The sequence below is a fragment of the Hyla sarda genome, unplaced genomic scaffold, assembly GCF_029499605.1.
Source record: "Hyla sarda isolate aHylSar1 unplaced genomic scaffold, aHylSar1.hap1 scaffold_161, whole genome shotgun sequence".
NCBI classification, from domain to species: domain Eukaryota; kingdom Metazoa; phylum Chordata; class Amphibia; order Anura; family Hylidae; genus Hyla; species Hyla sarda.
This window is the reverse complement of record NW_026608246.1, coordinates 395,528-413,232: the sequence shown is the minus strand read 5'-3', so window position 1 is coordinate 413,232 and position 17,705 is coordinate 395,528. Positions and strand designations below refer to the sequence as shown.

Genomic DNA, 17,705 nt, shown 5'->3' with positions numbered 1-17,705 from the left:
ATAACAGGCTGCTGTATACACTACACATCAATAACAGGCTGCTGTATACACTACACATCAATAACAGGCTGCTGTATACACTACACATCAATAACAGGCTGCTGTATACACTACACATCAATAACAGGCTGCTGTATACACTACACATCAATAACAGGCTGCTGTATACACTACACATCAATAACAGGCTGCTGTATACACTACACATCAATAACAGGCTGCTGTATACACTACACATCAATAACAGGCTGCTGTATACACTACACATCAATAACAGGCTGCTGTATACACTACACATCAATAACAGGCTGCTGTATACACTACACATCAATAACAGGCTGCTGTATACACTACACATCAATAACAGGCTGCTATATACACTACACATCAATAACAGGCTGCTATATACACTACACATCAATAACAGGCTGCTGTATACACTACACATCAATAACAGGCTGCTGTATACACTCACATATAACAGGCTGCTGTATACACTACACATCAATAACAGGCTGCTGTATACACTACACATCAATAACAGGCTGCTGTATACACTACACATCAATAACAGGCTGCTGTATACACTACACATCAATAACAGGCTGCTGTATACACTACACATCAATAACAGGCTGCTGTATACACTACACATCAATAACAGGCTGCTGTATACACTACACATCAATAACAGGCTGCTGTATACACTACACATCAATAACAGGCTGCTGTATACACTACACATCAATAACAGGCTGCTGTATACACTACACATCAATAACAGGCTGCTGTATACACTACACATCAACAGGATGCTGTATACACTACACATCAATAACAGGATGCTGTATACACTACACATCAATAACAGGATGCTGTATACACTACACATCAATAACAGGGTGCTGTATACACTACACATCAATAACAGGCTGCTGTATACACTACACATCAATAACAGGCTGCTGTATACACTACACATCAATAACAGGCTGCTGTATACACTACACATCAATAACAGGCTGCTGTATACACTACACATCAATAACAGGATGCTGTATACACTACACATCAATAACAGGATGCTGTATACACTACACATCAATAACAGGATGCTGTATACACTACACATCAATAACAGGCTGCTGTATACACTACACATCAATAACAGGCTGCTGTATACACTACACATCAATAACAGGCTACTGTATACACTACACATCAATAACAGGCTACTGTATACACTACACATCAATAACAGGATGCTGTATACACTACACATCAATAACAGGATGCTGTATACACTACACATCAATAACAGGCTGCTGTATACACTACACATCAATAACAGGATGCTATATACACTACACATCAATAACAGGATGCTATATACACTACACATCAATAACAGGCTGCTGTATACACTACACATCAATAACAGGCTGCTGTATACACTACACATCAATAACAGGCTGCTGTATACACTACACATCAATAACAGGCTGCTGTATACACTACACATCAATAACAGGCTGCTGTATACACTACACTCACATATAACAGGATGCTGTATACACTACACTCACATATAACAGGATGCTGTATACACTACACTCACATATAACAGGATGCTGTATACACTACACTCATATATAACAGTATGCTGAGATACAGCTGCTGTATACACTACATATATATAACAGGATGCTGAGATACAGCTGCTGTATACACTACATATATATATATATAACAGGATGCTGAGATACAGCTGCTGTATACACTACATTTATATATAACAGTATGCTGAGATACAGCTGCTGTATACACTACATATATATATATATAACAGTATGCTGAGATACAGCTGCTGTATACACTACACTCATAACAGGATGCTGAGATACAGCTGCTGTATACACTACATATATATATATATATATATATATATATATATATATATATATAACAGTATGCTGAGATACAGCTGCTGTATACACTACATATATATATAACAGGATGCTGAGATACAGCTGCTGTATACACTACATATATATATATATATATATATATATATATAACAGGATGCTGAGATACAGCTGCTGTATACACTACACTCATATAACAGGATGCTGAGATACAGCTGCTGTATACACTACATATATATATATAACAGTATGCTGAGATACAGCTGCTGTATACACTACATATATATATAACAGGATGCTGAGATACAGCTGCTGTATACACTACATATATATATAACAGGATGCTGAGATACAGCTGCTGTATACACTACATATATATATAACAGGATGCTGAGATACAGCTGCTGTATACACTATACATCTTTTTGAGGTGTCCTGCTCAAATCTATTACATATCTGCTCCTTCAGGAAATAATATAAAGGCCGATGTGATGTTAATTTACAATCTGTAGTACAGCACTCAGCTTTTCCGCTTTAGAAATCCAGGACGTCCCTTTTCTGACGATGATGATGGTGGTGGATACGAGGTGGGGCATGGATCTGGAAATATCGCACGCACCTTAGGGTTGTGCATCACAATAGTCTCTCCTCCAGGAAACTCCAGCCTCCGATGCCACTGGTTGCTGCTCACCGCCTTCTTGTACTCCGCCTGTCGAGGACACAATACCCTTTAACCCCTTAATGACGCACGGTATTTTCCATTTTTGCATTTTCATTTTTTCCTCATCCCCTTCTAAAAATCATAACATTTTCCATTTTGCACCTAAAAATCCATATTATGGTTTATTTTTTTGTGCCACCAATTCTACTTTGCTGTGACATTAGTCATTTTACCCAAAAATCCACGGCGAAACGGGAAAAAAAAAATTGTGCGACAAAATTGAAGAAAAAAATACCATTTTTTAACTTTTGGGGGCTTCCGTTTCTACGCAGTACATTTTTTGGTAAAAATTACACATTACCTTTATTCTGTAGGTCCATACGATTAAAATAATATCCTACTTACTTAAGTTCGTTTTTGTTGTACTTCTGGAAAAAAAAATCATAACTACATGCAGGAAAACGTATAGGTTTAAAAATTCCTTCTTCTGACCCCTATAACTTTTTTATTCTTCCACATATGGGGCGGTATGAGGACTCATTTTTTGTGCCGTGATCTGACGTTTTTATCGGTATCATTTTTGTTTTGATTGGACTTTTTGATCGCTTTTTATTCACTTTTTTATGGCATAAAAAGTGACCAAAAATACGCAATATTGGACTTTGGATTTTTTTTATGTGTATGCCAAAGACCGTGCGGCTTAATTAATGATATATTTTTATAGTTCGGACATTTACGCACGTGGTGATACTACATGTGTTTATTTTTATTTACACAGTTTTTTTTTTATTGGGAAAAGGGGGCGATTCTGACTTATGGAAGGGGTTAAATGATCTTTATTAACACTTTATTTTCACTTTTTTTTTTTTTTTTTTTTTTTGCAGTGTTATAGCTCCCATAGGGGGCTATAACACTGCACACACTGATCACTGCTTGGCAATAGCCGGGCATTGATCAGTGATATCGCCGCTCGACTGCTCCTGCCTGGATCTCACAGCGAGGAGGCAGGTAGGCACCCTCCAGCTGTCCTGTAAGCTATTCGGGACACCACGATTCGCTGCGTCTGAAGGGTTAATACCAGGCATCACCACGATCGGTGATGTCCGGTATTAGGCACGGGTCCCGGCCGTTGATGGCCGGCGGGACCGACGCAATATGACGCGGGGTCAGCGCGGGGGTGTTCTATCGCGGGAGCTCGCTCATGACGTATGCATACATCATGTAGCGGGAAGGGGTTAACCCCTTCCCTCTTTGGCAATTTTTCATTTTTTGCCAGTTGAGGAGGAAACTTTTTTGCGCCAACAATTTTACTTTGTAAATTTCTAACATTTATTCTGTAGGTCCAAACAGTCGCAAGGATACCCAGTTTATATAGGTTTGATTTTATTTTACTACTAAAAAAATAAAATTATAACTACATTCACCAAAATTAATACGTTAATAAATGTCCACTTCCGACCCCTATAACTTAATTTTTTCATATACGGGGGCTAATTTTTTGCGCCGTGATCTGAAATTTTTATCGCTACAATTTTTGTTTTGATCGGACTTTTTGAACACTTTCTATTCATTTTTTAAATTGATTTCACCATGGCGGTCCCGGACAGCACAGCTGAGCTAAGCGGCATTATTTACTTTTGTTTTAGACGCGGCGATCAAGTTTGGTCACCGCGTCTTAAGGGTTTATGCCGGGCATCAGCCCGATCAGCGATGTCCAGCATTAGCCATTGGGCAACCGGGACCCACTGGGTATGATGCACACTCACCTGCTGAGCGAGTCATACCTCGGGAGCCGCAAATGGACGTTAATGAACATCTATTTGCACCAAGGGGTTAAAGCAGAATGAAAACCGGGGCACAAGGCTTAGAAGCCAATGACTCTAATCCTGGACACAAGAAGTTCAATATGGCCCCCAGGAACCAGAACAGACTTGTAGGGTGCCCCTATCCCCAGAAGCGGCTGGGTGGTAGGGCAGGGTACAATGTAACTGGAAGGACCATGACATCAAACATACTCAAATTATGTCATAGAACCCTAAACCTATGGCCAAACAGTGCGTTGTACAGGATGAGGGCAGAGTGTGACACAGCATGTCCAACTGATAAGCATATAGCAATGGGTGACAACCTCAACTGTATACTCCAGGGGCCTCGCGAGCCGATCTTCTTAATGACCAAGTACAGAAGACCATGACCATTTCCCACAATGATGAGACAAGTTCTTGGAGTTGGCAGAGCAGGAGCCAGAATGTCGAGGGGGTGAAAACGGGCTGACATCTTCCTAGGGTATCATTCCATCTATTTACAGAGGTACAATACTCCATAATAAGGATATTCTCTCAACATTTCCTAAACCATTGTACCTTGTTGGGTTTACTGTCCAGTGACTCCTCGTCCCTTTGGGATCTTCCTGAGATACCATGTTTTTATGTTAACAATGTTCTGGTTTTCTTTCCCCCCTTTTGATAAGTCGTCTCACCTCGTGAAGTTAAGATATAATGGAATGGTCCAAAGGTTAAGAGTCCCACACCCCTGATGATCCAGTGTTAGTGGCAACATATGTTGGAGGGTGTGCGACACATATAGGTGCTTCATCTGGAGTATAGAAGTAATTGATTGCACTCACCGTCACTGTAGATCTTCATACCGCGGACATTCTGTATATAGGTGCTTGCATGCAACAATGTATGTTAAGAGAGGAATAGATCTGCGGCATTTACCCTGTCAACGTTAACCCTGTCTGCTGGGTCTCATAGGGTGTGGGACGGAGCCCTTGGGGATTGAACTAGGTATTCTCTGTATATTATACCAAACAAGAAAACCACAGGATCAATATTGGATATGTGCTAGTCTCCCTATGGTAGCTGATTTAATTGACAGGGTTACATTCATTGTTCTGTTAGAGAGGGGTATCTATGAGAAACGTGAAGCCATGCATAAGTTCCATGCACTTTGGGATCACTGGGTGCGTGCTTATAGGCTAGGCTCAAGTAGTTTACAGGGGACCTTTTTGTACCCATGTGTGTTTCAGGTCTTCTGTGTTGAATGCTGTTGCTGTACACGCGGTGGATATTATTATTGTTCTACTTTGTCGGAATGATGCTATTTGACATCTTCTAATGCAACCTTATATTGACCTTTTTCTTACGTCTTGCTATACATTTGGACTGAGATTTGTGGTGGACTTGGGGCTGTGATCTGTAGTAGGTCTCCCCCTAATATAAGAGTAAGGCTGTGATCTGTAGTAGGTCTCCCCCTAATATAAGAGTAAGGCTGTGATCTGTAGTAGGTCTCCCCCTAATATAAGAGTAAGGCTGTGATCTGTAGTAGGTCTCCCCCTAATATAAGAGTAAGGCTGTGATCTGTAGTAGGGCTCCCCCTAATATATGAGTAAGGCTGTGATCTGTAGTAGGTCTCCCCCTAATATAAGAGTAAGGCTGTGATCTGTAGTAGGTCTCCCCCTAATATAAGAGTAAGGCTGTGATCTGTAGTAGGTCTCCCCCTAATATAAGAGTAAGGCCGTGATCTGTAGTAGGGCTCCTCCTAATATAAGAGTAAGGCTGTGATCTGTAGTAGGTCTCCCCCTAATATAAGAGTAAGGCTGTGATCTGTAGTAGGTCTCCCCCTAATATAAGAGTAAGGCTGTGATCTGTAGTAGGTCTCCCCCTAATATAAGAGTAAGGCTGTGATCTGTAGTAGGTCTCCCCCTAATATAAGAGTAAGGCTGTGATCTGTAGTAGGGCTCCCCCTAATATAAGAGTAAGGCTGTGATCTGTAGTAGGGCTCCCCCTAATATAAGAGTAAGGCTGTGATCTGTAGTAGGTCTCCCCCTAATATAAGAGTAAGGCTGTGATCTGTAGTAGGTCTCCCCCTAATATAAGAGTAAGGCTGTGATCTGTAGTAGGGCTCCTCCTAATATAAGAGTAAGGCTGTGATCTGTAGTAGGTCTCCCCCTAATATAAGAGTAAGGCTGTGATCTGTAGTAGGGCTCCCCCTAATATAAGAGTAAGGCTGTGATCTGTAGTAGGTCTCCCCCTAATATAAGAGTAAGGCTGTGATCTGTAGTAGGGCTCCTCCTAATATAAGAGTAAGGCTGTGATCTGTAGTAGGTCTCCTCCTAATATATGAGTAAGGCCGTGATCTGTAGTAGGGCTCCCCCTAATATAAGAGTAAGGCCGTGATCTGTAGTAGGGCTCCCCCTAATATATGAGTAAGGCTGTGATCTGTAGTAGGTCTCCCCCTAATATAAGAGTAAGGCTGTGATCTGTAGTAGGGCTCCCCCTAATATATGAGTAAGGCTGTGATCTGTAGTAGGGCTCCCCCTAATATATGAGTAAGGCTGTGATCTGTAGTAGGGCTCCCCCTAATATAAGAGTAAGGCTGTGATCTGTAGTAGGGCTCCCCCTAATATAAGAGTAAGGCTGTGATCTGTAGTAGGGCTCCCCCTAATATAAGAGTAAGGCTGTGATCTGTAGTAGGTCTCCCCCTAATATAAGAGTAAGGCTGTGATCTGTAGTAGGTCTCCCCCTAATATATGAGTAAGGCTGTGATCTGTAGTAGGGCTCCCCCTAATATAAGAGTAAGGCTGTGATCTGTAGTAGGGCTCCCCCTAATATATGAGTAAGGCTGTGATCTGTAGTAGGTCTCCCCCTAATATATGAGTAAGGCTGTGATCTGTAGTAGGTCTCCTCCTAATATATGAGTAAGGCTGTGATCTGTAGTAGGGCTCCCCCTAATATAAGAGTAAGGCTGTGATCTGTAGTAGGGCTCCCCCTAATATAAGAGTAAGGCTGTGATCTGTAGTAGGGCTCCCCCTAATATAAGAGTAAGGCTGTGATCTGTAGTAGGGCTCCCCCTAATATAAGAGTAAGGCTGTGATCTGTAGTAGGGATCAGGCTTGATGTGACGAGTGGGGCCTCATCTCTAGTGCACTCACCTCCAGCTTCTCACTAAAGTCCTCGCTGTATGGGATGAACCTGCTGTCTGTGTCTCCTTTGTAGAACCAAGAGCAGCGTCTGACCTCAGAGTCCTCTTCCTCCCAGTACACGGCCTTCATCTCCCGGTCATACAGGCAGACATCATAGCGCCCCCCTGCTGTGCTCACCACCACACCCTCAGGGTCTGGCTGAACTGAAAGAGATGACAGCTGAGCATTACCTAGAAGACCCCTGACACCCACCATGCAGAATATGGAGCCAACCTGCTGCAGTGCTCCTCCGAGTTCCATCACAGCCGCTGCCCCCCATATATCCATATCACCACAACTCACCGGAGTTATAGACTTCTTCCAGGTTGGCAGAGTCATAATCACTGAATGGCAGCCAGACCTCCCGACCTTCCACTAACTTGCAGAAGAACCAGTGCGGCTGAACAGGCTCATACAGGTTGGGTAAAAAGGGAGCTGGGGCCGGTGCTGGGGGAACTGCAGTTTTCGAGCTTGGATAAGGCTGTTCCATCAGTGCTGGTGCAAATGGAGATGCTACAGACGGCTGCAAGACAAAACCTAGTGAGTGTAAAGCAAGAAAAATCTAGACACCTTAATAAGTGGCTGCTGGGGTAACAGGGCAGAGGAGATGTGCCCCACTGGTGAACACAACGGACCACCTAAACAGCAAAGGGAACCAGGCAGAACCCCTCTCCAGAACAGATTACCAGGATCCCTGGCCAAGGAGAAAGTGGAGTTATTGCCAAAAGCAACCAGATTGCTACGGGCATCATCTGTACATCTGCACCATTGATTCTCTTCTACAAATGTGGGAATGAAAGATGGGTCACTTACCCCATGTTGAGCATTTCTGGGCACCAAGGGTATAAACGCCAAACCCATGGTCTAGAGCTGACAGACTCCCTTTAATGCCTACTCTGTGTTGTGTCATCCCAGAAACTAGCACACCCAACATGGAGTCTACACTAGTACAGAAGTCAAGAAAGGTCTGAGGAGTTCATTCCTAACAATAAAGGGGCAACCCCCATGTAGAAGAATCTGGGACTCCCCTGACCACTATTCCAATAAGCCAGCTGACCAGGAGCAGAATGATTTATCTAACATGTACAGGTTAGGATGTAAAAAGCAGAAGCTCAACTTACTGGGGGCTGGGAGACTGGAGGACCCTGGTACAATGGAGGAGGTCCTGAGGCCACCGGGAAGGTCTGGCTTGTGCTGCCCAGGGTGGTATCCTGCTGAAGCTGTGGAGGAGTCCGGTAGGGATTCACCCGGCTGCTCTGTATGTTATGGCGGTAAGGGTTGTAAATGGCCTGAGAGGAGATGGGAGGTGGAGTGGAGTACATGCTTGGGGGAGGGCAGGTCTGAGTGCTGGGTGGTAAAACCCGAAAGGTGTCACTACAAGCTGCCGGAGGATTGCTGGGAAATGGAGACGAGGTCCTAGGAGGAGCCATGATGTTCTGTCCATTCTGAACAGCAGACGGCAGTGACAGTGGGGGCTTAAAGAAAGCAGCAGCACTTTGAACCTGAGACGTTGTGGGTGCCGGGCCCTGCCCTATGCTGGCAAATGGGTCGCTGCTGCTGGGGAGGCTGGAGGCCTGTGAGAAGTAGCTGAAGGTCTGTGGAGGGTTAATAGTACTGGCGGTCTGCCCCAGGAAGCTGTCCTCTTCTCCCACATCCACAGAGTCATCTGTAGGAGAGAAAATCCCCCAAAACATTTAATAAGAAAGTCCAGACTCCATAGTCGTGTGCTGTGACCTCTGAGGTCCGGAGCCCATCACCACTTCTACTACTACCGCCTCCTCCACTACTCCCATCATCACCACTACTACTACCACCGCCTCCACCACTCCCATCATCATCACCCCTACTACTACTACCGCCTCCTCCACTACTCCCATCATCACCACTACTACTACCACCGCCTCCACCACTCCCATCATCATCACCCCTACTACTACCACCACCACCTCCACCACTCCCATCATCATCACCCCTACTACTACTACTACTACTACTGCCTCCACCACTCCGGTCATCACCAATACTACCACCGCCTCCACCACTCCCATCATCATCACCCCTACTACTACTACTACCACCACCGCCTCCACCACTCCCATCATCATCACCCCTACTACTACTACTACCACCACCACCACCGCCTCCACCACTCCCATCATCATCACCCCTACTACTACTACTGCCTCCACCACTCCGGTCATCACCAATACTACTACCGCCACCACTACTACTACCACCGCCTCCACCACTCCCATCATCATCACCCCTACTACTACTACCGCCTCCACTACTCCCATCATCACCCCTACTACTACTACTGCCTCCACCACTCCGGTCATCACCAATACTACCACCGCCTCCACCACTCCCATCATCATCACCACTACTACTACTACCGCCTCCTCCACTACTCCCATCATCACCACTACTACTACCACCGCCTCCACCACTCCCATCATCATCACCCCTACTACTACTACCGCCTCCTCCACTACTCCCATCATCACCACTACTACTACCACCGCCTCCACCACTCCCATCATCATCACCCCTACTACTACCACCACCACCTCCACCACTCCCATCATCATCATCACCCCTACTACTACTACTACTACTACTACTACTACTACTACTACTGCCTCCACCACTCCGGTCATCACCAATACTACCACCGCCTCCACCACTCCCATCATCATCACCTCTACTACTACCACCACCACCGCCTCCACCACTCCCATCATCATCACCCCTACTACTACTACTGCCTCCACCACTCCGGTCATCACCAATACTACCACCGCCTCCACCACTCCCATCATCATCACCCCTACTACTACTACTACCACCACCACCACTCCCATCATCATCACCCCTACTACTACTACTACCACCACCACCGCCTCCACCACTCCCATCATAATCACCCCTACTACTACTACTGCCTCCACCACTCCGGTCATCACCAATACTACCACCGCCTCCACCACTCCCATCATCATCACCCCTACTACTACTACTACTACCACCACCACCACCACCGCCTCCACCACTCCCATCATCATCACCGCTACTACTACTACTACCACCACCACCACTCCCATCATCATCACCCCTACTACTACTACTGCCTCCACCACTCCGGTCATCACCAATACTACTACCGCCTCCACTACTCCCATCATCACCACTACTACTAACACCGCCTCCACCACTCCCATCATCATCACCCCTACTACTACTACCACCACCACCACCGCCTCCACCACTCCCATCATCATCACCCCTACTACGACTACTACTACCACCACCACCACCGCCTCCACCACTCCCATCATCATCACCCCTACTACTACTACTACCACCACCACCACTCCCATCATCATCACCCCTACTACTACTACTGCCTCCACCACTCCGGTCATCACCAATACTACTACCGCCTCCACTACTCCCATCATCACCACTACTACTACCACCGCCTCCACCACTCCCATCATCATCACCCCTACTACTACTACTGCCTCCACCACTCCGGTCATCACCAATACTACCACCGCCTCCACCACTCCCATCATCATCACCCCTACTACTACTACTACTACCACCACCACCACCGCCTCCACCACTCCCATGATCATCACCCCTACTACTACTACTACCACCACCGCCTCCACCACTCCCATCATCATCACCCCTACTACTACTACTGCCTCCACCACTCCGGTCATCACCAATAGTACTACCGCCTCCACTACTCCCATCATCACCACTACTACTACCACCGCCTCCACCACTCCCATCATCATCACCCCTACTACTACCACAACCACCGCCTCCACCACTCCCATCATCATCACCCCTACTACTACTACCACCACCACCGCCTCCACCACTCCCATCATAATCACCCCTACTACTACTACTACTACTACTGCCTCCACCACTCCGGTCATCACCAATACTACCACCGCCTCCACCACTCCCATCATCATCACCCCTACTACTACTACTACTACCACCACCACCACCGCCTCCACCACTCCCATCATCATCACCCCTACTACTACTACTACCACCACCACCACCGCCTCCACCACTCCCATCATCATCACCCCTACTACTACTACTACTGCCTCCACCACTCCGTTCATCACCAATACTACTACCGCCTCCACTACTCCCATCATCACCACTACTACTACCACCGCCTCCACCACTCCCATCATCATCACCTCTACTACTACTACTACTACTACCACCACCACCGCCTCCACCACTCCCATCATCATCACCCCTACTACTACTACCACCACCACCGCCTCCACCACTCCCATCATAATCACCCCTACTACTACTACTGCCTCCACCAGTCCGGTCATCACCAATACTACCACCGCCTCCACCACTCCCATCATCATCACCCCTACTACTACCACCACCACCACCGCCTCCACCACTGCCATTATCATCACCCCTACTACTACTACTACTGCCTCCACCACTCCGGTCATCACCAATACTACTACCGCCTCCACTACTCCCATCATCACCACTACTACTACCACCGCCTCCACCACTCCCATCATCATCACCCCTACTACTACTACTGCCTCCACCACTCCGGTCATCACCAATACTACCACCGCCTCCACCACTCCCATCATCATCACCCCTACTCCTACTACTGCTTCCACCACTCCCATCATCACCACTACTACTACCACCGCCTCCACCACTCCCATCATCACCACTACTACCACCGCCTCCACCACTCCCATCATCATCACCTCTACTACTACTACCACCACCACCACTCCCATCATCATCACCCCCCCTACTACCACTACCAATACCGCCTCCACCACTCCCATCATCATCACCCCTACTACCACTACTACCGCCTCCACCACTCCGGTCATCATCACCCCTACTACTACTACCACCACCACCACCCCCATCATCATCACCCCTACTACCACTACTACTACCGCCTCCACCACTCCGGTCATCATCACCCCTACTACCACTACTACTACCGCCTCCACCACTCCGGTCATCATCACCCCTACTACTACTACCACCACCACCACCACCACCACTCCCATCATCATCATCATCACCCCTACTACCACCACCACCACCACCACCACTCCCATCATCATCACCCCTACTACCACCACCACTCCCATCATCATCACCCCTACTACCACCACCACCACCACCACTCCCATCATCATCACCCCTACTACTACTACTACCACCACCACTCCCATCATCATCACCCCTACTACTACTACTACCACCACCACCACCACCACTCCCATCATCATCACCCCTACTACTACTACTACTACCACCACCACCACCACCACTCCCATCATCATCACCCCTACTACCACCACCACCACCACCACCACCCCCATCATCATCACCCCTACTACTACCACCACCACCACCACCACTCCCATCATCACCCCTACTACTACTACCACCACCACCACTCCCATCATCATCACCCCTACTACTACTACCACCACCACTCCCATCATCATCACCCCTACTACTACTACCACCACCACTCCCATCATCATCACCCCTACTACTACTACCACCACCACCACCACCCCCATCATCATCACCCCTACTACTACCACCACCACCACCACCACTCCCATCATCATCACCCCTACTACTACCACCACCACCACCACCACTCCCATCATCATCACCCCTACTACTACTACCACCACCACCACCACTCCCATCATCATCACCCCTACTACTACTACCACCACCACTCCCATCATCATCACCCCTACTACCACCACCACCACCACTCCCATCATCATCACCCCTACTACCACCACCACCACCACCACCACTCCCATCATCATCACCCCTACTACTACTACTACCACCACCACCACTCCCATCATCATCACCCCTACTACTACCACCACCACCACCACCCCCATCATCATCACCCCTACTACTACTACCACCACCACCACCACCACTCCCATCATCATCACCCCTACTACTACCACCACCACCACTCCCATCATCATCACCCCTACTACTACTACTACCACCACCACTCCCATCATCATCACCCCTACTACTACTACCACCACCACCACCACTCCCATCATCATCACCCTTACTACTACTACCACCACCACCACTCCCATCATCATCACCCCTACTACTACTACCACCACCACCACCACTCCCATCATCATCACCCCTACTACTACTACCACCACCACCACCACTCCCATCATCATCACCCCTACTACTACTACTACCACCACCACCACCACTCCCATCATCATCACCCCTACTACTACTACTACCACCACCACCACCACTCCCATCATCATCACCCCTACTACTACTACTACCACCACCACCACCACTCCCATCATCATCACCCCTACTACTACTACTACCACCACCACCACCACTCCCATCATCATCACCCCTACTACTACTACTACCACCACCACCACCACTCCCATCATCATCACCCCTACTACTACTACTACCACCACCACCACCACTCCCATCATCATCACCCCTACTATTACCACCACCACCACCCCCATCATCATCACCCCTACTACTACTACCACCACCACCACCACCACTCCCATCATCATCACCCCTACTACTACCACCAGCACCACCACCACTCCCATCATCATCACCCCTACTACTACTACCACCAGCACCACCACCACTCCCATCATCATCACCCCTACTACTACTACCACCACCACTCCCATCATCATCACCCCTACTACTACTACCACCACCACCACCACCACCACTCCCATCATCATCACCCCTACTACTACCACCACCACTCCCATCATCATCACCCCTACTACTACCACCACCACCACCACCACTCCCATCATCATCACCCCTCCTACTACCACCACCACCACCACTCCCATCATCATCACCCCTCCTACTACCACCACCACCACCACCACTCCCATCATCATCACCCCTACTACCACCACCACCACCACCACCACTCCCATCATCATCACCCCTACTACTACTACTACCACCACCACCACCACCACCCCCATCATCATCACCCCTACTACTACCACCACCACCACCACCACTCCCATCATCATCACCCCTACTACTACTACCACCACCACCACCACTCCCATCATCATCACCCCTACTACTACTACCACCACCACCACCACTCCCATCATCATCACCCCTACTACTACTACCACCACCACCACTCCCATCATCATCACCCCTACTACTACTACCACCACCACCACCACCACTCCCATCATCATCACCCCTACTACTACTACCACCACCACCACCACCACCACTCCCATCATCATCACCCCTACTACTACTACCACCACCACCACCACTCCCATCATCATCACCCCTACTACTACTACCACCACCACTCCCATCATCATCACCCCTACTACTACTACCACCACCACCACCACTCCCATCATCATCACCCCTACTACTACTACTACCACCACCACCACCACTCCCATCATCATCACCCCTACTACTACTACTACCACCACCACCACCACTCCCATCATCATCACCCCTACTACTACTACTACCACCACCACCACCACTCCCATCATCATCACCCCTACTACTACTACCACCACCACCACCACCACTCCCATCATCATCATCATCACCCCTACTACTACTACCACCAGCACCACCACCACTCCCATCATCATCACCCCTACTACTACTACCACCAGCACCACCACCACTCCCATCATCATCACCCCTACTACTACTACCACCAGCACCACCACCACTCCCATCATCATCACCCCTACTACTACTACCACCAGCACCACCACCACTCCCATCATCATCACCCCTACTACTACTACCACCAGCACCACCACCACTCCCATCATCATCACCCCTACTACTACTACCACCAGCACCACCACCACTCCCATCATCATCACCCCTACTACTACTACCACCAGCACCACCACCACTCCCATCATCATCACCCCTACTACTACTACCACCAGCACCACCACCACTCCCATCATCATCACCCCTACTACTACTACCACCACCACCACTCCCATCATCATCACCCCTACTACTACTACCACCACCACCACTCCCATCATCATCACCCCTACTACTACTACCACTCCCATCATCATCACCCCTACTACTACTACCACCACCACCACCACCACTCCCATCATCATCACCCCTACTACTACTACCACCACCACCACCTCCACCACTCCCATCATCATCACCCCTACTACTACCACCACCTCCACCACTCCCATCATCATCACCCCTACTACTACTACCACCACCACCACCACTCCCATCATCATCACCCCTACTACTACTACCACCACCACCACCACTCCCATCATCATCACCCCTACTACTACTACCACCACCACCACTCCCATCATCATCACCCCTACTACTACTACCACCACCACCACTCCCATCATCATCACCCCTACTACTACTACCACCACCACCACTCCCATCATCATCACCCCTACTACTACTACCACCACCACCACTCCCATCATCATCACCCCTACTACTACTACCACCACCACCACTCCCATCATCATCACCCCTACTACTACTACCACCACCACCACTCCCATCATCATCACCCCTACTACTACTACCACCACCACCACCACTCCCATCATCATCACCCCTACTACTACTACCACCACCACCACTCCCATCATCATCACCCCTACTACTACTACCACCACCACCACTCCCATCATCATCACCCCTACTACTACTACCACCACCACCACTCCCATCATCATCACCCCTACTACTACTACCACCACCACCACTCCCATCATCATCACCCCTACTACTACTACCACCACCCCCATCATCATCACCCCTACTACTACTACTACTACCACCACCACCACTCCCATCATCATCACCCCTACTACTACTACCACCACCACCACCCCCATCATCATCACCCCTACTACTACTACCACCACCACCACCACTCCCATCATCATCATCACCCCTACTACTACTACCACCACCACCACCACTCCCATCATCATCATCACCCCTACTACTACTACCACCACCACCACCTCCACCACTCCCATCATCATCACCCCTACTACTACCACCACCTCCACCACTCCCATCATCATCACCCCTACTACTACTACCACCACCACCACCCCCATCATCATCACCCCTACTACTACTACCACCACCACCACCACTCCCATCATCATCACCCCTACTACTACTACCACCACCACCACTCCCATCATCATCACCCCTACTACTACTACCACTCCCATCATCATCACCCCTACTACTACTACCACCACCACCACCACTCCCATCATCATCACCCCTACTACTACTACCACCACCACCACTCCCATCATCATCACCCCTACTACTACTACCACCACCACCACCACTCCCATCATCATCACCCCTACTACTACTACCACCACCACCACCACTCCCATCATCATCACCCCTACTACTACTACCACCACCACTCCCATCATCATCACCCCTACTACTACTACTACCACCACCACCACCACCACCACCACCACTCCCATCATCATCACCCCTACTACTACTACCACCACCACCACCACCACCACTCCCATCATCATCACCCCTACTACTACTACCACCACCACCACCACCACTCCCATCATCATCACCCCTACTACTACTACCACCACCCCCATCATCATCACCACTACTACTACTACTACCACTACTACTACTACTACTACTACTACCACCACCACCACCACCACCTCCCGGTAATCCCTGCACTCCGGCTCGGGGTTAGGCGCAGGCGGCTACTCACCGGAGGGGAAGGGACCGGGCCGGCTGACTGGGATAAAGGGGACGGAGAAGTTGAGCTCAGAAGGGGAGAAGAGCAGATTCCTATTCGACCCACTCGTCCGCTTTTCGGCCATGTCTGCTGACAAACTCCACGTACTCGAGCCGGAATTAGCAGATTGACAGCAAAGGGGCCAATCACAGCACTCTCCCCACCCTTTGCCCCGCCTCCTAAACGCAACAACCAGTAAAAGCAAGG

The 17,705-nt window shown here is 48.4% G+C and overlaps 1 protein-coding gene across 2 annotated transcripts in view; it reads right to left on the bottom strand.

Annotated features, from left to right (window-relative positions):
* The window catches only part of SEC23IP (SEC23 interacting protein), a 69,224-nt gene extending 51,591 nt beyond the window's left edge, over positions 1 to 17,633 (bottom strand). The window contains exons 1-5 of one of the 2 annotated variants that reach the window (XM_056552445.1): positions 17,472 to 17,633; positions 8,674 to 9,218; positions 7,856 to 8,075; positions 7,523 to 7,716; positions 2,545 to 2,634 (exon numbers count right to left, since the gene is read on the bottom strand). In XM_056552445.1, the coding sequence (XP_056408420.1) occupies positions 2,545 to 2,634; positions 7,523 to 7,716; positions 7,856 to 8,075; positions 8,674 to 9,218; positions 17,472 to 17,583 (1,161 nt within the window). In that variant the 5' untranslated portion in view covers positions 17,584 to 17,633. The remainder of the gene's footprint in view (positions 1 to 2,544; positions 2,635 to 7,522; positions 7,717 to 7,855; positions 8,076 to 8,673; positions 9,219 to 17,471) is intronic. The other variant, XM_056552444.1, reaches the window with a different exon arrangement.
* Positions 17,634 to 17,705: the final 72 nt, after the last annotated feature.